General features: G+C 52.9%; 10 protein-coding genes across 10 annotated transcripts; 6 read left to right on the top strand and 4 right to left on the bottom strand.

Annotated features, from left to right (window-relative positions):
• Positions 1-2,955: 2,955 nt before the first annotated feature.
• AYO21_10948 (hypothetical protein) lies at positions 2,956-4,545 on the top strand (the record flags this gene model as incomplete). The annotated part of the gene is made up of 1 exon (XM_022660853.1): positions 2,956-4,545. The coding sequence occupies one exon, from the start codon at positions 2,956-2,958 to the stop codon at positions 4,543-4,545; it is 1,590 nt and encodes a 529-aa protein (XP_022506850.1).
• A 503-nt stretch (positions 4,546-5,048) lies between these two features.
• Positions 5,049-6,554, bottom strand: AYO21_10947 (hypothetical protein; the record flags this gene model as incomplete). Its single annotated transcript, XM_022660852.1, has 1 exon — positions 5,049-6,554. The coding sequence occupies one exon, from the start codon at positions 6,552-6,554 to the stop codon at positions 5,049-5,051; it is 1,506 nt and encodes a 501-aa protein (XP_022506849.1).
• Positions 6,555-7,080: 526 nt separating this feature from the next.
• AYO21_10946 (hypothetical protein) lies at positions 7,081-8,151 on the top strand (the record flags this gene model as incomplete). The annotated part of the gene is made up of 1 exon (XM_022660851.1): positions 7,081-8,151. The coding sequence occupies one exon, from the start codon at positions 7,081-7,083 to the stop codon at positions 8,149-8,151; it is 1,071 nt and encodes a 356-aa protein (XP_022506848.1).
• Positions 8,152-9,453: 1,302 nt separating this feature from the next.
• On the top strand, positions 9,454-11,802 carry AYO21_10945 (hypothetical protein; the record flags this gene model as incomplete). The annotated part of the gene is made up of 1 exon (XM_022660850.1): positions 9,454-11,802. One exon carries the CDS (start codon positions 9,454-9,456, stop codon positions 11,800-11,802), a length of 2,349 nt encoding a protein of 782 aa, XP_022506847.1.
• Positions 11,803-12,348: 546 nt separating this feature from the next.
• Positions 12,349-13,486, bottom strand: AYO21_10944 (hypothetical protein; the record flags this gene model as incomplete). The annotated part of the gene is made up of 2 exons (XM_022660849.1): positions 12,349-12,404; positions 12,469-13,486. The coding sequence occupies 2 exons, from the start codon at positions 13,484-13,486 to the stop codon at positions 12,349-12,351; spliced, it is 1,074 nt and encodes a 357-aa protein (XP_022506846.1).
• Positions 13,487-14,469: 983 nt separating this feature from the next.
• AYO21_10943 (hypothetical protein) lies at positions 14,470-15,417 on the bottom strand (the record flags this gene model as incomplete). Its single annotated transcript, XM_022660848.1, has 1 exon — positions 14,470-15,417. The coding sequence occupies one exon, from the start codon at positions 15,415-15,417 to the stop codon at positions 14,470-14,472; it is 948 nt and encodes a 315-aa protein (XP_022506845.1).
• An 814-nt stretch (positions 15,418-16,231) lies between these two features.
• Positions 16,232-18,377, top strand: AYO21_10942 (hypothetical protein; the record flags this gene model as incomplete). Its single annotated transcript, XM_022660847.1, has 5 exons — positions 16,232-16,435; positions 16,528-16,655; positions 16,702-17,201; positions 17,250-17,259; positions 17,927-18,377. 5 exons carry the CDS (start codon positions 16,232-16,234, stop codon positions 18,375-18,377), a joined length of 1,293 nt encoding a protein of 430 aa, XP_022506844.1.
• Positions 18,378-19,388: 1,011 nt separating this feature from the next.
• AYO21_10941 (hypothetical protein) lies at positions 19,389-20,580 on the bottom strand (the record flags this gene model as incomplete). Its single annotated transcript, XM_022660846.1, has 3 exons — positions 19,389-20,170; positions 20,246-20,432; positions 20,488-20,580. 3 exons carry the CDS (start codon positions 20,578-20,580, stop codon positions 19,389-19,391), a joined length of 1,062 nt encoding a protein of 353 aa, XP_022506843.1.
• A 667-nt stretch (positions 20,581-21,247) lies between these two features.
• AYO21_10940 (hypothetical protein) lies at positions 21,248-21,718 on the top strand (the record flags this gene model as incomplete). The annotated part of the gene is made up of 2 exons (XM_022660845.1): positions 21,248-21,277; positions 21,326-21,718. 2 exons carry the CDS (start codon positions 21,248-21,250, stop codon positions 21,716-21,718), a joined length of 423 nt encoding a protein of 140 aa, XP_022506842.1.
• A 1,426-nt stretch (positions 21,719-23,144) lies between these two features.
• On the top strand, positions 23,145-24,629 carry AYO21_10939 (hypothetical protein; the record flags this gene model as incomplete). Its single annotated transcript, XM_022660844.1, has 3 exons — positions 23,145-23,883; positions 24,061-24,221; positions 24,378-24,629. 3 exons carry the CDS (start codon positions 23,145-23,147, stop codon positions 24,627-24,629), a joined length of 1,152 nt encoding a protein of 383 aa, XP_022506841.1.
• Positions 24,630-25,187: the final 558 nt, after the last annotated feature.

The raw sequence follows: 25,187 nt of genomic DNA, 5'->3' as shown, positions 1-25,187 counted from the left end.
CATAGTGCCATTTGCACAACTGGAACCAGCTCTGGTACCTTCGAGGCTGATTCGGGGAGCACAACCCTACGCACTCTCCTTCAACTCCGCCTCTAAACACTTTCTCTAGGTCGCGAATAGGGGGATGATTAATGTCGAAGGGTTCATCTATCACAGGCTCGTCAGAGAAATGTACATCCTCTACCTCGTCCCTATTATTAGAGTCTCGACCTCCAAAAGACTGCCATATCTCGACTTCAATGTGGACGCGCGTACCGCCACAGTCCAGTTTCACCCAGACTCTGTCTGAAGCATGAGTACAGCCGATTTTGCGGTGAATTTATAGATGGCAGACAAAAGTCTATTGAAGACAATTTGACTTTGGTTGACTCGTGAAACCAGAGCGCTCGAGGGTGGAGCTAGTAATGATACGGATAGCTTATGAACACTGAAGTAAAAGCTACCCTCTGACAACGCGAGCGTCAATCGTCTTGTTAATACACACGCCCTCAGAAAAGAGCGCAACGACATTCGACTTGCAGGTGTGATTTAGTTTGAGTAGGAGAAGTGCATTCATGGTCTTGTCCAAAGGGTTGTACGTGTGGAAGGATAGGTCCTGAACATATGGGGGGCCCTGTCTCCGGGCATTCCAACGCAGTTTGGGAGCGATTGAACGAAGTGGCTCGGGGATCCAAATGGCGGATCAATCACATGGCGTAAGGTTGCTGGTGATAGTCAAGACATGCTCCAGCGCAGTCACACTAACTACTCGGTAGACCTTATCTCCCTCTCACTTATCAACCGACTGGCCAAGGTGCCCAGAGGTGCCCAGACTTGGTGCTTCGGCAGGCCATGCTTGTCTAGATCTTTCTTTGTACAACAACAAACACTTCAACTCGATGCTGACTGACCTCACAATGAAGCATTAATCACCGCGACATCCTCTCATCGGCAGTCTTCGTACATTGCTCCAAGACGTCCCAGAATGTATGTGTATGCAGTTTCCTAGGGATCCTCACGCCTCTCGCGACACCATCTGGCCCCGCCTCTACTTTCTCCACAATGGTCCTGCCTACTTGTCCTCTGATCGAATCCAGTGGGCTATGTGCTCCATCTGTCACGACGTTGACCTTGTAGCGATCGCCATCCTCCTCGTATATGCCACTGGAATAGCCAAACAGCGCCGCAACCGCGAGGGGATCATGCAATGGAGGGCCTTCATACACATCAAACCACTCAACGTAACTCTGTGCGAAGAAGGTCAGGATCTCGTGAAGAAAGAGGCGGAGCTGACTTGGCTTCTCGGACCCCAGGAAGCGCTCTCGGATCTCCTTGGTCGCGAGGCATTGGTGCGTGAGATCGAGTGTGACAAGGGTGGTTTTTGCTGCCACGACCGGGTTCGAAAAGACTGCTTGGGCGGCTTCAGGGTCACAATAGATATTGAATTCTGCCCAAGGAGTCTCGTTACCAAACCCCTCGCCTTGACCTAGGGTTTTGCCAAACTCTTTCGAGATCTGAGGGCAGAAATCGCCCCCTACTGCGCCTCCCATGATGCTTATTCTACCAAAGCACAGTGTCAACTGCTGATTCCGTTTCAATTCGAGGACCTGATATCACAATTTCTCTCCCCGCAATAAGCATGGAGACACAGTTGACTTACCCAGCAAGGTGGTGGGCTACCTCGGGATAGGCTGAGAAGAGCAAGGCAGCGTTTGTACAAGGCCCTGTCGCCACATACCACGCTGTCTGAGGTGGCTGAGCCATGATGGCGTCGCGAGTGGCAACGAGAAAATTCACATCCTTGACGATGTTTGTCGTCGGTTGTGGAAGAAGACTCGTACCACCCAAGCCCGTGGGACCTGGTTATGATCAGCGCTGAGCAACTATTCCTCGCAGAGAACGTGTTCACCATGAATGTCAGGTGTCTCAACTTCTTCTCGACAAAATGGCTTCAGCGACCCAGGATAGACCTTGACATCTGTCCTTCCTACGGCATTTAGGACCGCACTTGAGTTGTCCGTGGTGTGGACTTGAGGTGCATTGCCGTGGGTTGAACTGACACCCAGGAACTTCAACTGCGGATGATGTGCCGCAATGAGAATGGCAAAGACGTCCTGCAGTCCAGGTTGGCCGTGTTTTCGCTGTTATGATGAAGGGAAGGGATCTCCTACATCATGCCCTGAGCAAGGTCAGTACCCAGAATGTTCGCCTGCAGAGACCAAGTCTAGCTCAGCTTACCGGTGTCAACATCCAACCAGACTGGTATCTGCTTAGCTATGCCGTCTATCATTGTGTCGTTCTAACACTATTTTGGGCTTCAAGCGAGACCTCTTCTCTTGAGCCTCCTGCGAGCCTGTATAGAAGAAGCCGTCCCGGATCTGGATATTTCGGTGCTCGCTTAGCCCCCCTGCCTTAAGTGTAGCATTGAGCAATCTATTCAAGCTTTTCCCCCTTCTATATGAACTGATTTGGTGCTAGTCCCTGGTATTTCAGCAGAAACCAGCAGTTCCCAAGGGCCACAACCCATTCTCGCTTAGTGGACATTCCCGCGTGCGGTACTCCGAAAGAGAAATCTAATGAAATGCTAGGTGCTTCAACAAATCCTTCCGTGTCGCCTCGCCAGTTAAGGCTTTCCGTTTTCGCACATTGCCGACCTCCTTATCTCGAGGGCAGCAAGCTTACACAGGTATCACCACCGTTCAAAGTTGGGCGCCAATGATAGCGACTTTTGTTCTCAGTAATCTCATGGCCATGTGGTACCCTGGCTTATCGCGGGGTTGACACCTTCTTAAGCTGGGAAGGCCTGACAACTTGAGGTCTAGGCTCAGTGTCTATCAATCTCTTGGAGATAAGGATGGAGAACGAGTGGCAAGGTCTCTTTGTCACTTGTATTGATATGCCTCAAGACCGCCTTGAGCAGTTGAGACGTCTGGCAGGAAATCCCCTCAGTATCCTCACAGCATGACAACTAACAGCATGGCTACCCACGAATCGAACAACAACACGACAGCATTGGCCGACGATGTCCTCAACCTGGAGAGCTTCGGCTACAAGCAGGAGCTCAAACGAGACTTCTCACTGTTCGGCATGATCGGCTTCGCCTTTTCAGTCCTGACGTGCTGGACCGCGCTGGGAGGTTCTCTAGTGGCTGCCATTCAAGCAGGAGGTCCGCCGGTCATCATCTACAGCTGGATCGGCGTTTCCTTCTTCTCGCTCTTTGTGGCCTACTCATTCGCCGAAATCTGCAGTGCCTTCCCCGTGGCTGGAGGGCAATACTCGTGGGTCGCAATCTTGACGCCTCCGAAATGGGCAAGACTCACCTCCTACTTGTGTGGCTGGTTCATTGTGATTGGTTTCTTGTCTGCTGGAGCTGCGAACGGTTTCATTGGCGCCAGCTTCGTGCTCGGAATGGCTCAGATCGCACATCCAGACTTTGTGATTGAGAGATGGCACACATGTCTGGTGTGCTACCTTGTCCTGATACTGGCCGCTGCAGTCAATGTCTGGGGCCGCCATCTATTGAACAAGATGGGAAAGGTCATGATCACCTTCAACCTACTCTCCTTTGTGGTCGTTATCATCGTCATGTTAGCCAAGGATCACGAGAAGGCGAGTGCTGCGTTCGTCTTCAAAGACTTCAACAACAATACCGGGTTTGGCAACTCGTACGCAAGCTTGTTGGGCATCCTACAGGCAGCCTTTGGGATGACAGGCTACGACGCAACAGCACACATGACGGAAGAGATGCGCAATGCCAGGCACCATGCTCCGAAGGCAATCATCTGGTCGGTGTGGATTGGTGCATTCACTGGGTTCGCATTCCTGATTGCATCGTTCTTTTGCATCCGCAACCTTACTGAGATCGAGACGTCCTCAACGGGAGTGCCTTTGATCGCCATATTCTACGAGGCCACTGGCAGCGTGGGAGGTGCAATTGGTCTGACCGTCCTTATCACCGTCATCGCTCTGGTCAGTTTGTGCTTCCTTATGGCGCAAAGTTCGAGAGTTGTATTCTCTTTTGCGCGCGACCATGGACTGCCCTTTTCGGGGATCATCAGCAAGGTTCATCCAACGCTGCACGTCCCCACCTACAGCATCTTGACCGTGCTGGTGGTCAACATGGCTCTGATGGCGATCTACTTCGGCTCGGTGACTGGATTCAACACCGTGCTCGGAATTTCCACCGAAGGCTTTTATCTGTCTTACATCATGCCACTCCTCGTTCGCATTTGGGGCCGACTGCAAGGACGAGAGGAAATCGACAGTGCCTATTCCCTTGGTCGCTTCGGCATGCTCTTTAACATTATTGGCATCGCCTACCTCACGTTCGCCGCTATTGTCTTCAACTTCCCGTCCGTCAGCCCTGTTAATGCCGACAATATGAATTACACTTCGGCTGCTGTCGGCGTCTGCGGTCTGATTGCGGCGATTACATGGGTGACGACTGGTCGTACTCATTTCACAGGTCCTCAGAGAGGTGGAATCTTGGACGGAACCGTGGCCAGGCTCGACGACGACGTGCATCATGTCAAGCCTGCCCCGAGCTCCAAGAATCTCGAGGACTAAAAAAAGGTTTTCTAAATTCAGCGCTCACTTGTACAATAACACCATCTAATGTACAAGCACTTGTCCGGAATGGACTGGCGTATTGTTTGTGGGATTTTGCGGGTGGATCGTTCACCTCCTTTGTACACCGACATCAAGGAGGCCCTTGTTCGGAATGAACTGACGACGACATGATTACAAGTTGGATTTTTTTGATGACATATGATACCCTCACCTTGTACTATTATGATTGAGCGATATGGTACGGGCACTTGACCGGAATGGTCTGGGGTACAGCGCCTTTTGGTTTTGTTTTTGCTATTTACAAATTCTACATCGTCTCAGACGTCCAAGTAGCGTCGGGGCCGACGAAGTAGCTGGCTGGCTGGCTAGCTAGCTAGCTAGCTACTGGTACTAGAAGTAGTGCATACTGAATCTATACACTCATTGGCACACATCTCGCATCTCGCATCTCGTCGTCTCATCTCGTCTCATCTTACCATAATGCCTTTCGTTTGTGAAACTCAAGGCAGAGACACGCCCTTGGTGACACCCTTGAGATCCTTCCCCGCGACCAGTCGTCCGCCCACAAAGACCTTTCGTATCGACCGGTCGTCGCCCATAAAGACCCACTTCTTCAACAGGGCCATGTCGTCGTGCTCGAAGCCGTTTGTGTTGATGTTGTCGTCAAGGCCGACGTCGACGAGCAGGGCGTCGAAGGCCTTGCCGACCTGGAAGTTGCCGACTTTGTGGTCCAGGGCGCAGACCTCGGCGCCGCCCATGGTGGCCAAGTACACGAGCTCGTCGAAGCCGAGTTTCCAGCCCGGGTCGCCCGTGTGGATGGTCAGGTGGCGCGAGACGTTGCTGGCCTGCCGCATCGAGTTGAGGATCGAGATCGAGTATCCCGCCGAGCAGTCGGTGCCCAGGCCGACCTTGATGCCGCGGTCGAGCAGCTCGCGCACCCGGCACCACCCGTCGGTGAGGCAGGTGTTGCTGTTGGCGTTGTGGGCGACGCCGACCTTCCGGGCCGCCATGACCTGCATGTCCCGCTCCGTCAGGTGGATGCAGTGCGCCAGGATCGTGCGCGGGCCGAACAGCCCGTAGTGGTCGTACATGTCGGCGTAGCTCTCGAAGCCCGCGTGCAGGGCGTGCATGTTGGCCACCTCGAGCGGCGTCTCGCACATGTGCGCCTGGACCCGGACCGGGTTGTTGGCACCGCTGTTGCTCTCGCGTGAGTACAGTTCGCCCAGCCCGGCCATCAGCTCCGGCGGCACGTACGAGCCCGCGCGAGGCTGGATGCACGGCATCACCAGCTCGCCCGCCGGGTCGATCTGGCGGATGTGCCTGACGACCTTGGCCTCGTCGGCCAGGCTCTGCGCGGCGCTGGCCTCCCAGTTCCCGTGAGTGCTGCCCACGAGGATGCACAGCTTGCCGATGACGGCGCGCTGGCCGAACTCCAGACACGTGTCGGCCAGCACGTTGGTCGCGTCCGGGTGGATGCTCGAGTTGTAGGCGACGGTAGTACTACCGTTCTCGAGCTCCCTCTGCACCATCTCGCGGTACACGCGGTGCGCCTTGGCCGTGTCGGCGTACGACGCCTCCATCGGGTCCGTCCAGTTCTCGCACCACTCCTTCAGGTCGCCCTCCATGCCCAGCGCCATGTTGGGGTACTGCGGCGCGTGCATGTGCGTGTCGATGAGGCCCGGGAAGAGGAACTGCATCGGCCCCAGCGTCACCGTCTCCGCGTGGGCGAAGCCCGCGTGTTTGGCACATGCCTCGGCGGCGGAGGCGACGCTCGAGTCCACGAAGAGAATGGTGCCCTTGTCGTCGATGCCCAGGCTGGCTCTGTGGAGGATCTCGACCTCCTTGAGAGACTTGCTGTGGATGATGCGTCCGAAGAAGACTTTGCGGGTGTTCTTCTTCTTCTTCTTCTTCGTCTCTATCCCCGGTGCTCCAGCCTCGGACGCTGTGTATGGAGGAGGCGAAGCCGCATCTCCCACGCTCTCCCTCCTGGTACGGCCACGGAACATGGAAAGAGAAAGACACCGCATCCTGCAAAGATATCGTCAACTTCCACGCGCGTGTGAGTGGCAATAATTACTGGACAGATGGGAATGTCCTCGCTATTGTAGTTGTAGCGTGAATCTTCTAGTCCGCGAGACTATATCGCAGGACCATTTTAGTCATGGCTACTCGTCAGAAGGGCGCTTTCGTGTCCAGATAAAGAGATAGGTCAGCACTTAGCGTGTATGCTCGTCTAGGAAGGTCATTTTGGCAGACGTCGAAAGGCCACGCAACTCAGATGACTTTTGCTGCCGCGCATCTCCGACACACTGGAGGACGGTCTCGGAGGTACTGATATCTCGTACGGCTGTTATTGAAGTGGCGACAGGGCCTGGGCCGAGGCTGAAGGAGGTCAGAGAGCATGTATCGTTCGTGTGTATCTTGAATTCAAAAACTGAATATTCGTGCGGAGTCTGACAGCAGAGTTGCGAGAAGGTGTGCATTGAAGGCGACAGGACAGGTCATCGCAGCGCTAGCGTTTGAGGCAATACAATGAAGGCGACGACAGTCAGTCTGAAGCAGCTGGCAGAAGGGACAGTGGCCTTCACAGCACTCGAAGAAGCATTCGGTGAATCCTCACTCGGAATTCTAGTTGTCAACGACCTCCCGACCAGATACCTGGAGCTGCGCGAGAAACTGCTGTCGTACGCATCGTATCTGGCGCAACTTCCGCAGCAGGACCTGGACGCTCTCACCGATGCAGCATCGCATTACGAGGTCGGATGGAGTCATGGCAGAGAGGCCCTCAAGGACGGACAGTACGACACCATGAAAGGATCCTACTATGTGGACTGCCAGTCATTCTTCCTGGAAAACCCCGTCGTCCCGGTGCCTGGTAAACCCGCCACGAGGGGCGCAGGGACAAACTTGTGGCCTCCTGAATCTGCGATGCCTGGGTTCCGAGCGACCTTCGAAGAGCTGTGCACGATGTTGATCGACATCGGAGCGCTCGTCGCCCGAGCGATCGACCTGTACGCCAGTAAGCACATCCCACAGTACCGGCAGGGATATCTCGAATGTGTGGTCAAGACCAGTCACACGCCCAAAGCTCGTTTGCTGCACTATTTCCCCCCTGCCGAAGCGGCCAGTGCAACATCGTCCCCATCCGACAGATCGGCGGATCCTTCAGACTCTGAGGAGGACTCGTGGTGTGCCACCCACCTGGACGATGGCTGTTTGACGGCACTGACATCGGCACTGTACATGGACGAGTCCAGCCCCTTGCCACCACTTACAACTCACTCCTTTCCATCTTTGCCGATCCTGCCTGCATCTCCCGACCCCAAGGCAGGACTCTACATCCGCTCACGAGGCAACAAGGTCGTGAAAGTCGATATTCCCACCAACTGCATCGCCTTCCAGACCGGCGAGGCCCTGCAGATGATTACGGATGGAAAGTTCAAGGCTGTGCCGCATTTTGTCCGTGGGCCGAGCGGCGCGAGCAAGGTAGCCAGGAACACGCTAGCACTCTTCATGCAGCCGGATCTTGATGAGGTTATCGACAAGGAGAAGGGGACGACCTATGGGGAGTTTGTGGACATGATTGTGCAGAGACATTCATGACCCAGTTCGAGTTGCACTGGGTTGGGTTGGATTGGAAAGGTGGCTTCTTCCGGCTCGCCAGCACTATAGGAACAACCATGGCTCCCACACCTTGCACCTCATTCTGTCGACACTGTGAGATGAATCCATAATCAGCATCTATCGGGCGTTCGCAAGGGACGTTACAAGCACCGGAATATTGGGGTCCAAACTCTACCTTGTAATGCTACTCCTCTTTGCTGTTCATCAACTGCACTTCAGAAGCTGAATACTTGAAAGACAGTGCTGAGCTGTACCAGTGCGAACCACCTATCAACGCTAGTCCACGGGAACGAAATAGTCTCAAAACTCGGATAGAGAACTTTGGGGGCCAAAAATAAAGGCCCTCTCGAGTCTCCCTAATTGACTGAATCTCAGTCACGGCAGGGTTTGATGCAACGAAACCAGAATGCTGTTGAGCCGCTCCTGGAGATGATATTCTGACTCCTGCATCGCTGTCGATGTTACTTCCTCCTCGTTGAGTGGCGGCGCTAGGATGAAGATCAGGCAGACATGAACAACAGATGGTTCAAAAAGGCTGAGGAGAGGACTCGCACATTCGTCGCTAGTGAAAGAGGACTCGCACACTGGTAGCTAGTGAAAAAGTGAAGGACTCGCACATCTGTAGCTAGCGAAAGCAGCGAGGAGGCCATTGCAATTCTTGTGCCAACTACGGCTCTTTGGCTTGCACTCGCCAAACCTTGAAAGTGGAGACTCCGGCATCGCTGCTTTTATATTCTGCCGTGGCAGTTGACTTTGAGGGCCAAGAATCACCATTGTTATTGGTCCCCACGAAGATGACAAAGCACACTCCGGTAGCAATTCACTACAAGCCCCCACGCGGGACAGGGTGAGAATAGGGCGGCATCACCCTACACCAGCAACAAAGTGAGGCGCGGCCAGTTTCTACTCAGCTTGGCTCCCGCTCTGGAGTTTGGCGCGCTGCATAGAGGTGGCTTGGGGGGGCTAGCAATACACAATGCCCAAGACAATGCACAACGCTTAAAAGTCTGCCTTATCTGTAACCGAGCAGTTTGCGCCTCAAGGGTCTTATCCCCAGTGGCAATAGAACACGCATGATGGCGGCAGGGCGGTTCCAGGCACGGGCAATCTTAAACAGTTTCGTTCCCCATGGTCTTGAGAGAAAAACTGATCCAAAGATAGACAAATATCATCAGGTTAGAGGTCGTCCGCCGGGTCGCGAAAGCCTCGTTCACCAGTTTGGCTCACCTGGGAGCTCTAGGATGTTTGCCATCCCGTCTTACACGGTCAGACGGTGTGAATATGGCCACACCCGACTATACCCTCGGGGCTCCAACCTCATACAAGCCCAATGATACTGTCAACGAGCAGCAACCTTTGAAATCGAGCCCAATATCACGCCTGTCCGAGGTACAGGTCGGCCAGCCTCGACCATGGAGGCCTCTTGCTGTACCTACACTGCTTTTGGTCGTCACCTACTGTGTTTTGGCGGGTGTATACGCCTTTTTGGCTTTCCTGTGGTACTCGGGCCCAGAGCAGAGGACCTGGCACAGCATCGTGCTCTCAGGTTGGGCGGCGAGGAGCGTCGCATTGTGTTCGGTGTGCATTCGCTGGGCTGTCTCGATACAGGCCATCCTCTGCACCTCGATCCTCGCCTCGAGCTTTCTGGCGAAAGGAGCTCCCCTTTCGAGCATCCTCCAGCTCTCCACCATGCGGTATCTCAACTCGGGTCCATGGGATATTGCGATACTCGTGGCTCAGAAATGGCGCCACCTGGAAATCCCTCTCGCCCTCGTCGCTCTTACCTCCCTGCTCGGATGCACCACTCTGCTATCCCAGTTCAGCTCTACACTGCTGCTGTCGGATATGTCTGCCGCCTCAATCCCGACATCCTTCAATATGACCGCCAGCTCACTGGGCTTGATCAACGACACATACGGCATGGTCTGGCTTAACGAGATGCCGAGGTACGACGACGCATTCCTTAGTGGACAGCCATCGTATCCCATCTTCGCAGAGGCTTCTCGTCCTGAAGAGGCAGTGAAAGAGCCCGAAATTGATGACACAGGCCCCGTCATTCGGTCATTTCTCCCCATAACGGCCGACCAAGGTCGTGCTGATCTCTTGGGATTTCGGGGGAATGCCACGATATATGATGCCCGTGTCGTCTGCATCCGACCAGAGTTCCAAGATCTGAGCCTGCTAGGGAGCAGCCGGGGCGGCAACAATCTCAGCTTTGTGGGAACAGTCCGTCCCGTCAAGTCGCTCGGGCCAGTGCTCATTCTACCCCCAGATGGCAACCTGACTGCATTCAACTGTTCAGTGCCCGAGTTGTCCCCGACGGCCGTCAGAGCAGGATCGGATCAATGGTCCACGAGTGTTTGTCAGATCGACTCCCGTGCTGGTGGTCTCCTAAGTGCCGTCGACCCGGCATACAATACATCGCTACAGTACTACGTGCTCGCTTCCGGCAGCCCATACGACGGAAGATGGTGGGCCCGCGAATTTGAAAACATGACCTTTGTGACATGGATCCCGCTTGGACATGCTTATCTCGTCTTGAATTTCACCAATACAGCGTACGACGTTGGTACAGTTACATTCTCGACGATTTTCTGGAATGCAACAACGGATTGGCAGTTCGACCCTCGCAACCAGTGGGTTCGAATTACGTCCGCTCAGCCCGACGGGACGCTACAATACGACTCCAGCGGTAATCTCGTCCCCGTACCTGCCTGGCACCAGGCACGGTCCATCGACGCCAGTATCTGCTACGACGGCTTCTTTGACACCAAAAACATGGTGATCGAGGCCAATCGCACCAGGTCGACTCCCGAGCCGGCGGGGCTCGGTGGAGGACTGCGACAAATCGGCGCTTCTTCCCTGGAGCGTGAATCCCTGGAGGACCGAGGCGTTTTGCGACTCTCGGAAAGCGAGCTCAAGCGCCAGTTCGACATGGACCGCGACGCCGTGTATCAGAACAACAGCTACTACGACCAAGATTCATTGGCCACGGTGAACCCCTTTTCGCTCACGCTCAACTTCTACCGCGTGTGGTCCTCGACATACTACGGCGGGACGAGCGCCCCGAACATCTCGCGGGTCCTTTTTTACCAGGATCCGTCGCTCGCGGGCAGCATGCGCAGCGTGAGCGAGGAGCGCGCCAACCTCTTCCAGCAAGTCCTGAGAACCACCAAGTCACCCGCCCTGGCGCTCCAGGCGCTCCTGCACACGGTGACGGCGGACGGCTTCTACCGCTTTCTGCCGTACTGGGACGTCCCGTCCAACTACTCGGCGAGCTTTTCCGTGGCGGCCCTGCAGCCGACGCGGTCGCTCGGCTTCTTCGTCGTGCTCGGGTGCCTGGTCGTCCACGTCGCCCTCGTCGGCTTCATCGCCCTCTCCCTGTCCGGCGTCCTCAGCTTCCGCGCTCAGTCGGCCTACGCCTCCATCAACAACGTCTGGCAGGCGCACGCCCAGGTCCTGAGCCCGCAGGTCGAGGAGATCCTGCGCGACCCCGCCACCACAAAGACGTCAGACCGCGAGATCAACAGATCTCTCAAGCGCCAGATGTTCCACGACGAGGCGTGGGTCTTGTCACTCAACGAAGAGGACGAGCAGGGTGCGGTGCGTCTGAGACGGAAACGTACATGAGTACATGAGATGAGATGAGAATCGAGATGAAAGCTCTACTTTCGAGGCATATATATATATATATATATATATATATTTACCGATAGTTATATAATTCTTCAAAATGATCCAAAACGGTTCCCAACAACGGAGTTACAGAGTACCGAGTACGGAGGTACAAAAGACTCGACTTCACCGTAATAGTAATTGTATCTGCGATTGGTCCAAATTAATCCCAAGCATTTTTGTTCATTTTGGGGCTCAAAACTAATGAGTTTATTCGAATACCCAGAACTATTATCTGCCCTCTTAGAAGATCAAACAATGATGAAGCGCAGAGAATCGACGAAGCACATGATCCCATAGAAATTTTCGTGTTTAAGTCAACGATAACTCGTCATTCTTGACATTATGTAAAAGGGTTTTTCTTCTTGCTATATCTTGGTGTTCCTCGCGCCATACATGTAGCATTTTGGGTTATCTGTATATTCCCCTCTTTCTCTTGGCTATTTGGGTACAAACTGGGAGCAGACGATATGTCTGTCCAAGTCAGGCTGCACGATGCATTCACTTGTACTGATTTAGAGTCTGCGTATGATCGACACCTCGCCAGATCTCAAACCCTACGGTCGAGTCAAGATGTTTGACGGGGATGCATGCGAGGCACATGACGACGGTACGCCGTACCTGCATAAGGGCCGTCCGTGATATTCGATCCGCCAGACACTGGCTGATAGACCTGAATGCCTCCAATGAGCCAGTAAGCCTCTTTGAAAGCTTGCGGGTTATTGGCAACATAGTCCTGGCAAGTCGGGGCCAATGTCGCGCATTCCGAGTTGGCCCAGTCCCCGTTCGTCCAGTCTCCGCACAGAGCGGTGTTGATGACGATCCTGAGGTTGGAAAAGTATTCGGACAGCGGGCCGCCGTCTGCGGACATGAAGTGAGCGTCAGGGGTTCTCCAGGTCTCTGGGTTGGGACTGCCACTGAAAGCGTCGGCGGGAATCTCGTCACGTCCAAAATTCCAGATGGATATCCACTGCGGGCCGTATTCGGTGGCCACAACACCTCCGCCATCGTCGTTGAAGGCCTTGCCGAACGAGTTGTTGGTGCCTGACGCCGCGCAGCCGGGATTTCCGGTGATGTCAGTACTGCAATCAAGGCTGGTAAAGGTGCCTTGCATTTGCATTCCGGTGGCATTCGCGACACTGGGGTCTGAGATGTTGGAGACCATCAAGTGGGCTTTCGTATGAAGGACCATTTTGTTGACGGGTTGAAGTGAGATTCCTTCCAGGATGTCAATCTCCCCGTTATCTGGCCACTGTGGCCCTACTAGCCAGTATGCCGGCCATGACCCGCAGATGCCTCCTGGCATGTGTCTAATATCAGCGATATGCAAGGACTGGTTGAAGACTTCCTTGGATTCAATGCGGGTGGATTGCCTGCCGCCTGGGGCAACGCTGGACGAGTCGACTCCGAGATAAACCACATTCTGGAAAACGTCGTTCGAGGCAAACCCTGCCAATCCAGTATTATTAGCTCCAGCCAAATCCTGGTACTTCACAAAGCCATGTGTTGGATCGGGGTCTGAGAAGAAGTCGAAGTGATCGAAAAAGTCGGAACCGGAGTAGTTTTGGTAGATTTGATATTGCAGAGCTTGAGAAACTCCAACGAAGAGTCCCAAGAGCCCAGGTACAGTGAGCGACATTGTGTTATGAATTCGATGGAAGGGTAGGGTTGATAGGAGCGCCGATAGTTGATTAAGCAACGGTGATAGGTTGTATGTGCGGTTTGAAAGTGGCTGAAGGTGATCTCAGCAATGTTGGTCTTTGGAGAGGTAAAAAGAACTGCAACATACCTTTAGAATAGCCGCAGGCATATAAAGGCTGCAAAGGCAAACAAAGGGTTATCATTGTCACAAGGCAGTCCAAAGGAATGGGGAACATGATAATGTGTGATGTAGTGATAATGAAAGAGGTGCTATTGTTGTCGCGCTTTGTCGAGGGCTTTATATCGGTAAAAGGTCGTCTGAACAAAACACCTGTTGTCCAAAGCAAACGGGATAGTTCCTGTGACCCAACACAAGACCACAAGCGGTTTGCAAAGGGGGGTGTTGTTTCCAAGGAGGATAGCTCATTGGTTTGTCCCTCGCCGCCAACACCCAACTTTAGAAGGCCAACGTTTGCACTGATCATCAATCTGCTCCTGGGTATCTGTAGCCGAGCAATCTTATGGCATCAGCCTTTAGCTCTGGCTACAGAGATATAAACGCGTGGCATGTAGCGGTTGAGGCCCTGTAGACCGTGTCACCGGCATTGAAGCCTGGATCATATCTCGCAAATCCGTTTGATGTCGAACAGGAGTAGATCTCGAGGAGTGGATATAGAAAGTGTGACACCATCTTCGGCGATTTCATGGCGCATCGGCCCCATCATACTGCGCAGCCATATACTGTAAGTTGATGGAGAGTGGTGGCGCCTGAGATATCATTCCTGAGTGCGCTCAATGTGGAATGCCTCGCCGATCCAGTTAGAGCAATGGTAAGGGACTAGTTCGTAGGAACTCTGCCGTCATCTCCTGCGACGACTATGTCTGGTTGCATTGATTTCAGCCCTCGACAATTGTGACTATTCCCACACAGACTGAATTCCCGAATTAAACTGCGTGATGACATGCCAGCGATGGCGTGACTCAACCTCGTTGATAGTCTGTCGTGGCTCCCCCTTGCGGTTTGCGGTTGACGTCCGGTGGCTCGAGATCGTAGGCATACATGTTCTCTGGATCAAACTTCTCTTTTCCTGCACCGTAGGACATATTTGCTGCTCTCTGTTCTGGAGGTAACGATGATCCGGACGACGTTGAGGGGAGGGAAAACTCAAATTTGGCTGCTGCTTCTTCCACCCAGACTTCCATTTGCAGCTCTCCTACCTCAACACGGCGAACCGCATGTGTTCGTGGGGACGTAGTGGTCGATGCTCTTTCATCTTTTGCGGATCCTGGGGTCGAAGACGACGGGTTTGGCTGTGGTTCTGCCGCAATCCACTTGCGCTCTTCCTTCTCAATTCGCCCTACGGGACGATCAGCCCGGTCCTTGACCTCAATAGCTAGCGTGAAGCTGCACTCAGGAGCGCCAGGGCCCTCAGGGAGGGGTCTAAGTCGGGCTGCCGATGTGCTAATCCGAGACAAGGTAGCGCGAAAGTTGGCTTCTAGATCGGCCAGGTTGACTTGGTCACTCAGCAGGTCGCCATCATCAGGCGGAGTGGACTCGAATTGGATATTTGAGGTATCTTGACCAGTCGAAGAAAAAGATCCAAGGTCAAATGTCCAGCGTTCGAGGACACGATTGCTCTCACATTCATAGATGCACAGCAAAACCTTTTCGACAGTGTTCTTGTCGAGTTGATCACGGACTGCAGCGACGGCGTCGTTGACCCACGTACAGACTGCAGGATGACGATTCTGGCGAACGGGACAGTTATATGCCCTGGCGGCGAGAAATGAAAGCGGTGGATAGATTCGACGTAGATAGAGGATGTGATGAGTTGCCACAGTCAGGAAAGAGGCGAGGGTGTCGAAGAGGGCTCGGCGCGTAGAGAGGAAGTTCGAAGAGGTAGCTGGGTTTGGTGGAGGCCCGGCCATTGGGGATGTGCCAGTCGATTGTGCCTCGGAAGTCTCAAAGGTACAAACTGTGGCGGGAAGGTCGACTGAGATAGTGAAGACAGTAAACTGGGACTATTTTTGGGAAGTGGATGATACGGACGAGGTGAAGTGGCATAGAAATGTGCCCTTGCTGAGCTCACGGCGCCATGGCTTCCATTGTTGGAGGAACAGCGGTTCTCTCTATTGGCACTACTGAAGGGGTGCAGCTCAGGCGTATCCGAGTTACTTGTACATGTCAATGGATGGCATCAGGCAGCGGAGCGCCAAGACACGGAAAGACGCGCCAAGCCAGTCACGCTCTTTGAACTCTCGGCCTCCCGCATTTTGTTCTTCTCTCAACTACACTCGCCATCAGGACTGACCTTCATACCATTTTACGATCTCACGAGAAGGCTATAGCTTGCCTATGCGATGCTAAAAGGCATGTCCCTGCTCAGTTTCATCTATCATACTTTCGATGGGTGGCGCGTGCCGCCTGCCCAATGCGCGTTCCTCCCGCAACACAAGCATTCCGGCTTTCAACGCAATATGGGAGGGTGATGATAGAGTCGAAGTGAATGATGATGGCCGCAGCATTGGCAATAGTTCCATTCTTCATTTGGCACGCCTTCGGGTTGTCCGGTCCGCGAGGCTCCAGCCCTTGTCAGGCCGTTTATTGGTATCTTGCCGAATATATTCAGCTCTCATATCAGGTTCTTCTGTCTGCGCTTGTTTCCTCTCTAGCAGTTGTGTCTTTTAGTCATTCGTTTCAGTCATTCATTGGCCCTTGAGTGGGGCTTTGTATCCATCCACAATGCTTCTGCTGGAGATTATCGCTGTCTGGTTCTTGACTTTGCGTTCCCTAACCAGAAATAGTTTCGCAACTTATATTCCCAGTGCTGTGGAGAACAGAATCGTGAAGAAGTCAACGCAGCCTATTCCCCGAAATGTGCTACGACGAGCGGACCAGAACTGCTCGGTTGAAGTGGTTGTCACAAAAGTTCTGGTCTTGGTCCCTGTGAGTAAGTTCCATGTATTCTTTTCCCAGTCGCTAAAGGGGTTTCATAGATACGCATTGATTATTATTTTTACGCAAACACTACTCTAAAGGTCTATGACTATCTGACGCTGGACATCACCAACGCTCCCACAAGCATCAACACTATATATACAGGCACAAGCTCCGTGTTCATAACACAGTCGAACCAAATTTCCCAACTCCCTTTAGCATACACCACGTAAGTATTTGGTCCCTGAACCTCCAACGCCTACTGACTGCCTAAGCCACTCATCACCCTCTTTCTCCTACGTGGAGAGTTATTCATTCATGCTATCTATGATGGTGCTCCAATCTCAGGGTAATGATCGCTTCAGAAAGCGCCAGGGAAACGTATTCCTCGGCGGAACCGGACAAGCTACAGATAGCTGCCAGAATGCCGTGGTCTATAATCTGGTCAATGGGCAGCTGTTTGCGAACTCCAGTGCCGGAGCCTTGCAATTCGGTACCACTTCTGGAACAACATATGCAAATTTCACAGCCAGTGCGAGCCCCGGAGATATCACCACTGCCTTTTCAGTCGACACTCAAAACAACCTCATGTGGAGTAATGCCGCGTTTTACAACAACAGGGCAAGATTTTGTGTCCTTCCTGACAATACCATTGTGGCCGTCTTTAGCGACCCGTTGGTGGCGCCATCCGATTGTCTTTTTGTAAGCCTGAGCATGACACGAGTCAGTAGCTGCGCTGCAGCTGTGGGAGCTCCACAACAAAGCGGACCAGCAGGTAAGTCTCGAACATACCAGCTACGCTTCAGATGCTGACAGTCTGTAGGGCCGTCCGGGTAAGTGGAATGTTGTCGACTTTCGTTCCGTGCTTGGGTCTCGCAAAGTCTTGCTTCGACCGAGGTAGCTCTGCAATGTCGGCGTCGCTCGACCTCCCAGCTATCCTTGTTGTACCGAGTGTTCTCATACTGATTTTGAGTCGTCTTTGGCCCTTCGGGCCCGACAGGTCCCACAGGCGCAACCGGTAAGCAACGGTCATCTTTCGTGCATTTCAAGCGTGTTCGGGGCCACATGAACTAACAATATCTGCTCAGGCGCGCAAGGAGTACAAGGAATTCAAGGATTACAAGGTACGACTACCAACCGCCAAGATCATGCAAGTCCCATTCTCGACAAATCCACACAAGACCGAGTCCAATTCTGCTACATACGGAGGAGTTCGGTTTTGATCTTGCGAAGGGGCATCGCGAGTGGAAAATGTCGCATGAACGAGGACCATTCCGAACCTATGGTGTTCACCCGAGATATTTCGAAAGAACATACACTGACGGACGCTTCAATATTTAGGAGTACAGGGAGACCAGGGTGTCCCAGGTCCGACCGGAGCTACTGGTAAGTCACTCGGAGAAAACGTCTTGGCGATATGCCTAAAAAACCCTCCACCCTCTTCTTGATCGTCACTCACGGACCTTCTCGTAGGAGCAACAGGTGCCACCGGTGCTCAAGGGCCCTCTGGTCCATCTGGACTTCAGGACCATCAGGCCCCTCAGGCCCTGCCGGAGCGACAGGCGCAACAGGGCCAAAGGGTGCAGACTCGATCCAATTCGCCTACCTGGGCTGCTGGGCGCAGCGGTGCAACTCGGCCGGCACGTGCGTCGCGCTGGGGAACTACGGGTTCGACAGCCCGAGCACCAACGGCGGCTTCAACGCGACGCTGACGGGCAGCGCGACGGCCAACATCGACGCGCAGTGCGCCCGCATCTGCATCACCAAGAACGGCGCCAACTTCTTCGGCACCGTCAGCGCCGCCTCCGGGGCCACCGCCGACTGTTACTGCGGCGCGGCCATCACCGGCACCGTCACGCTGCTGTCCAACTGCGTTCCGTGCTACGGGCAGAGCGTGGGCCTTTGCGGCAAGTCTCAGATGTCGATCGCCGTGTATGCGAGGGCATTTTGATACCATAGAGACGAGACACTCTGACGATTCACTTTCTTTCTTCTGAGATGACGAGTCTGGGTATATCGTACCTCGTTTCACCTTTTGTACCTTTTCTATATACTAGGGAATCGAGAGGAGCTTGCCTTTCAGGGCTGGGGACATTAGGCGGCATTCTATTTTGTTCCCGAAATCGCAAAATTGGGGGGTGATAGATGGAAAGGGGTTTCCCATTCGTAATATATCGACAGCTTTCGTGTCATCTAAGAAAGGGGTTATACAGGACCAATAAGACCAGGCGCAATCGAACAACAAAATTTCTCTGCTAGAGCTCCTCCTCACCTATTCCGTTCGTCTTCTTCTTCTTCTCTTTCTTCCTTTTCTGGATACAGCGTCTCACTAGATTGGAATAAGACCAGATGAGACTTTTCGACTGGTGGACTTCCCAGAAGCCAATTCGGGGAGTAGATTGGAATTGTCCAATGTTTGGCCCAGGGAAGACAACGGGAGTATATTCCATTGCAGACGCCTTCGCACATCTCTGTCCCAAAGTTGACCCCCCTTTTGCTAGTCCTTGTCTTTGTAGATAGAAAAAGTAAAGAACCTTAATGGTCACGGTTTGGGGGTTGTTCAAGTGCGAGTATTTGTTATGTTTGATAGGGCACAGACCAGCCTCGCGCTGCTTTGGTTCGTTCGGAGATCGGGACGTGGGCACTTGTGGGGTTTCCCTCTTCGCTCTAGGTTGGCGTAAAGTTGTGCATAGGTATGTATGTATGTACCGAGTATGTATCCCACGGCACGGACACAACACATGCACTTGGGAATGAGGTCAAGGTGCTTGTGTCTTTCGTCAAGCCGCATCCGAGGATTCCGGTCGAAGGGTCCTACACAGCAGCACATCGCCGGCACTTCACTATTCAGAAACGAGGGGAGGGAGAAGGGTGGGTGGAAGAAAGAGCGAAGAGGGTTCCTCTCGGAATCCAAGTCAACAGCTCAGCTCATCCATTGCGTGTCTTGATATGTTCATATACATCATTTGGTCTTTTTGCTGTAGCCATTTGCACTCCCATTTACATTTCCGTTGGCAGCTTCATGGACACTCCCGTTGGCAGTAGCAGCACCATTTGCTTTGCTGCTCTCCTTCTCCGGCGGATCTGATACTCGCACGATTTCTGGCAGCGTGAAAATGCTGGGCCAGACCATCTGGAAGTGCTCTTGATCTCCGTTCAGAATGTGTCGAAGGTGTATGCCCCACACAATATAGCAATAAGCGCCAATGCCGGTCATGAGATGCCACCAGCCATGTCCCTCGAGGAAGAAACCCCACGGCATGCCGATACTCCGCCTCCAACGTATCAGCGTGGAACAGTACTGATTATCCAGATTCCAGATGTAGAAGCCGCCAAGGAAGACACTCACCCCAAACGCCACCAAGCACCACATTGTTCTTAGGATTTCCAGGTCTCTTTGATTCTCATATTCTTGTTGTTCTCTTGAAACGTCCACCGAGAGGCCTAACCTCTCTCGTTCCAGACGGTGCTTTTCTTCGGATTTCCTCAACGACGGTCGCAGACTCGTTTCCATGCTGTAGACACTGCGCAAGACGATAAATACGGTCAACAAGGCGTAGACAATCTGGTGAAAGGCGGGATCTTGGAGGTAATGGTAGTAGGCGGTAATAAAGGCGCAGAATAGCACTAAGAAGACGCCGAGATAGACTTGTATCTGTCTAGGTTGCGAGTAGGACAGGGAAGCAAAGGCCATGAGGCAAGTAGTGTATATCATGTTGAGCTCGTCGACCAACTGCCACGGATCTGGGAATCAAGGTTGGGTCAGATCAAGCGATCGAATAGGGGGGATGTACTTGGTCTTTGCATGCACCAACTTACATTTCAAGGTGGTGTGAAACATGAAACTGCCAAATCCAACCAGGAAATACCCAAAATATGCCACTTGAAATACGGTATCGTGCCCATGTTTTCTGCAGCTCTGAACTCCCTTGTATGCCAGGTAGATGAACATAAGGTTGGTCAGAGTGTTGATGATCTCGGCGGAGTAGTACGTGGCGTAATAATCCTTCTCGTGTCAGCCTCGACAACTCAGTAATTCAAGAGAATAGCGTCCGCCGTACCTCTTCACACCACTGTAAAGTGCTCGTGACGGGATGCCAGTACCCCGGCTGGCCTGGCGGGGGATATGGGATGGAGGGAAGCCATGCGGGCATTCTGGTAACGAGACAGATGCTGTACAGATTTTCGGTCGTTTCGAGCCTGGGAGTTAAGTCGAAAACATAGCGACCAGGAGGTAGTTCCCAGGATTATAAGAGGCACCGGTCCTCAGTCAGGGAATTAATGGTGGCTACGGATGCGGATGGAAAAGGTGGGTTTCGCAGTTAAGTAAAGCGAGGGCTTACAACGCACAAAAACGTTCGCGGTGGAGCTGCGGTGATAAACTTGTTTATCTCGCAAGCGGGCAAATGACACCCAAATGACGTCGCCGGGCCCGATGCAGCTTAACTAGAGCTTAGCTAGGCAGCTAAAGGGCCTAAGGAGGAAGCCTCAGGCAGATCATTTGCTGCCCTGACACGTGAAGCAATGCCTGGAAGTCCAGGTCCTGAACGGCTCAAGAGCCCCGGGGGCGATCGCAGCCAACCCCTCGCCACCTAAACTTCGGAAAGCCGACGTCTGCATCGGGTCTAAGTAGCCCCTCGGTAGTTACCTAGGCCCTTGGTACCCCTCGAATGCTTGTGGGTGTTGGCTGGGCGCGTGTACTCCAAGTTGCCTAGAACGGTAACCCTGAAGTGCGGATGTTGTAATCTTCCAATCTAGTCAAACTGAGGCTCAAAAACTGTACATCATCTTCCACTGGCTAGCACGTTGTACTCATCCAAGATGGCCATTCCCAACGCTGCGTTGCAAAAGGTCTGATCCCTCTTCACCGAATCGTCCATCTCTACTCACCACTAGCAGTTGCTTCAAGAAGTCGAGACTCAAGCGCTGCTTTCCCAACAAAAGATCACGCAAACGCAGGCAGAATTGAGTGCCAAACGGAGAGATGCTCGACTCAACCAACTGACGGCCAATGAGCTGAAATCTTTGTCACAAGACACAAATGTCTATGAAGGGGTTGGGAAAATGTATGAAACTCCTTCGCCAACGGCCTGCGCTTTCTCTCTGACAATTCTGGCTCTCAGGTTCATCGCCGTTCCTCCGTCGACTCTGAACAAGCGCTTGGCTTCCGAGGCAGCATCTCTGAGCAAGGACATCACGGATCTGGAGAAGAAATTACATTACCAAGAGACTACATACAAGAACAGTCGACAGCACATTGAGAAGATCTTACAGACTGGTGGTCGATCGTGATGGGCCCTTTCGATTGAAGAGCGTGTGGATTTCAACACAGGCTAGATTGCTCCAATGCCAACACACCTGCTGCACGAGGAGGACATTCCTGGATCGAGCTGCACTCCGGCATTCTCTTGTGCGTCATTTCCGGGACGATGTGGTCTTAGATTCACCTGAATACATTGGCAATGTCGCTCGAGTCTGTAGCTTTCAGACAATCACGAAAACATCACGAGACGGATTCTTGCGCCAATATCCTGGTTCAAGAATACGTCTCCATCGGTGTGATTGCTACTCATGCTGATCGCCGATATCTGGATATCTTGCCGCTAGAGGGATGATTTTGTCATAAACATACGCATCTTCTACAGGATCCTGGCAACGGATCACGCCTACAAGCAGGTCGCTGACATAATAGCTAAAAGACCAACACCACTGCTGGCCAACGGGATACGCCCGCCATTCCCCAGCGAACATGCCTGAATATGCCCGAGGCGGCAGTGGCAACTCTGACAAGATGTGGAGAGTCAACTGCTGCTTTACTCGTCCATGCGCCACGGGGACTGCTCGTAATATCGGATGCTCCTGGCACCTGTCGGGCCTCAAGACGAGCAAGCAAAAGACCACCTTTTACACCAAACCTAAGCATGTCAAATGACGCAGGCTCGAGCAGACGTGCATTCAGGCCTCCATAGGCCCACCAAACCACGGCGGTCCATTGCCGCCAGATTGGTTTGACCTAGGGGTGGAAATTGACACCAACCTTTTATGCAATCGATATACTTAGCATAGATATCCTCCGTTTTTCAGATCGTCAGGTATTCGTATAGCCATCAGGCGGCCTTGGTGTCCAGGAGACTGCTCAAACAAATCTCAGACCTATTGCACACAAGAGGCCTGGCGGTACGACCTCGTGATTTGTTTCAGACAAAAGTGCCATGGCGTTACGAACCTGAAATTTCGTTTGACAGGCGATCATTGGATCGACCGGGGTTTCGATTGACTCAGCTATCGCCAGCATACCATACATGACAGTCGACCTTTTTAGTCCTCCCGGCCCCCAAGTTCTGTTTTGTGGGTTGCGATCCAGGCTCAAATTGGCCGCACTGGCTTGCTGCACGAAAACGATAAAAGCGAGCAGCCTCCCCACCACAGAGCTGAATTACCGTGATTGATTTTTCTTCTTCTCTTCTCCTCACAACTCCCCAGCGAACAAGATCGACACCGATATCACCAGATCGAAAGTTTGTTTAGTGGTTTGGACCTTATCCTTCCAACTATTCACCGTTGTGACCGTTGCGCCCGGGATATCCATCAGCAATCGGGCGTTTACCCCACCGCCACCGCTCCTACGATCTGATCCGTGCCTCTTGTGCCAGGGCTGAAAGTACGCTAGTAGTTGGAGGGGTACTACGGCAGTACGGCTACAATCATCGAAACCATTATGCCCTACTCCCGGCGCTCGTCGGGGTCTGACCGGGAATATGTGTTGATGCCAGTCCACAGTGTCGCAGGCAGCGAATATGGAGGACGAGGTCGCCGTACCTACGAGCCGCCCATTGAGGTGAATAATTTCCTCGAGGTGCCACAAAGCCGCCCTCGTGCATCCAGCCAAGGCGCAGGCGTGGCACCTACGATTGTCAATATAGGTGCAGGTGCCCTCTCTGAGCGAGGTGATCGTGATCGTGATCACAGTCGGAGTCGCAGTCGTCACCGCGAATATCGTCACCACCGTTACCGCGACGGGTCTTCCAGTTCCAGCTGCTCGAGCGACCGATCAAGATCACGACACCGCCGTCGCTCCAGTCACAAACCAGCCAAAACCAAGCCGATCGAAGAAGACGATCTACCATACAAATTCCGAAAGGAACTCGACTTTGCCCGCATGTCACACCGAGAGGAGGAGGAGAAGCGGATCCTCGATCGGATAAAGAAAGACCGCGAGGAAGAGCGAAGACGATGGAAGTTGGAAGAGGAGGAAGAGGCTCTACGGAGAAAGAAGGAGCGTGAGGCCATTCTCTACGAGGCTAAGCTGGAGGAGGAGCGCAAGAAGAAGGAGCAGGAGGAATTGAGGAAGAAGATTTTGCGGGACGAGGAGGAACGTCAACAGAAGGAGAAGGAGAAGAAGAAGGCCGAGGAGGAGGAATTCGAGAGGAAGGTCAAGGAGAAGTTCATGAATGCTGGTATGCGCAGGCCCTATCGCCGTTACTATTACTACTAGTCGTCCCTAGCCACGCATGGTCTCTACAAGCCTTGCAATGGTTCAGGACGAAGCCCTCCCGTTGGGGGGGATGGCTTGGGATGGGTTGATTTTGGACTGAGCACGAGGCTAATCTGTGTCACTCTTTTTGGAATTACAGGTTACAGTCCAGAGTACATTGACGAGGTGCTCCACAAGAAGAAAGCCGAGCGTGCAACACTGGCCATCGACCTCCACCGTCCGACTTACATCAAGGTCAACCGCAAGTATCTCCTCCCGGATACGCTGGATCATTACGGGTTGCCTTGGGAATGGGATCCGGTATGTACCACTCATCTTTTCCTACATGTTACACGTTGTCTTGCCCCGGCTGCTGTTGTCCGGTCTGTGCTCTGCTCAGCATCGCGGACAGATCCGTGTAACCAATTTGGGGGTGTTGTCTTGCTAACTCTTCCGGTTTACACATGTGACATGCAGCGCGACGAAGAATTTATCATTATCAAGAAATACATCGACCACTCTCTACAAGACGAACTCTTTGAGCACACGCGGAAAATCAAGGAGCGGAAACTCATCACGGGGCCGTATGTCAAGGAGACCAAGACGATCACGACACTCACGCCAAACGACCACGCGTTTGTGAAGAAGGGAGACAAGATGTACGTGGTGCGGGAGAAGAGTAAGAGCCGCAGTCCGGCGGGGAAGAGGACGAGCTGGATGTTTACTTGAGAGGTGAGAGAAAAGCAGCAAAGCGCGGAATGTGGTGAATGGGAATAGACGGGTTGGGATTGGGGTGGAGATTGGTATTTCTGGGTATACTTTGACCTACGGGCCACCGAGCACTGTTGTTGACATGATTATGGACGCCTCTCGACTCGTGTGTTGTGTGCCAACAACCAAAGGACGACGTTAATGACATATACGAATTGCATCGAGGAGAACTTGGGATTTTTGATATTATTCGGGACCCAGACAGGCCCACGTTCAATGTACTCGGGTACTCAGTCTTCTCAGATAGTGACGATGGTACCACAGGGTGTTTTTTTTCTCTATCTTTCTTTCGCATATACGGTTGAAGAAATGGTTTCAAACACCACTTCTACCTCCCTTGACATGAAAACAGAAGTATCAGAAGTGGCACGAGTACTGACACCCAGTATTGACACCGCTAGTATGGATACCACAAAAGTACCAGGTAGCATGTCGGAATGCAGGGCTCTCTACTCAGTACAAGGTTCAGATTACATGGATATACACAGACAGATACATGGACCTAGAGGGAAGTGA

This window comes from Fonsecaea monophora (assembly GCF_001642475.1).
Source record: "Fonsecaea monophora strain CBS 269.37 chromosome Unknown Scaff137, whole genome shotgun sequence".
In the NCBI taxonomy this organism is placed as follows: Eukaryota; Fungi; Ascomycota; class Eurotiomycetes; order Chaetothyriales; family Herpotrichiellaceae; genus Fonsecaea; species Fonsecaea monophora.
This window is presented reverse-complemented; position numbering and strand designations above follow the sequence as displayed.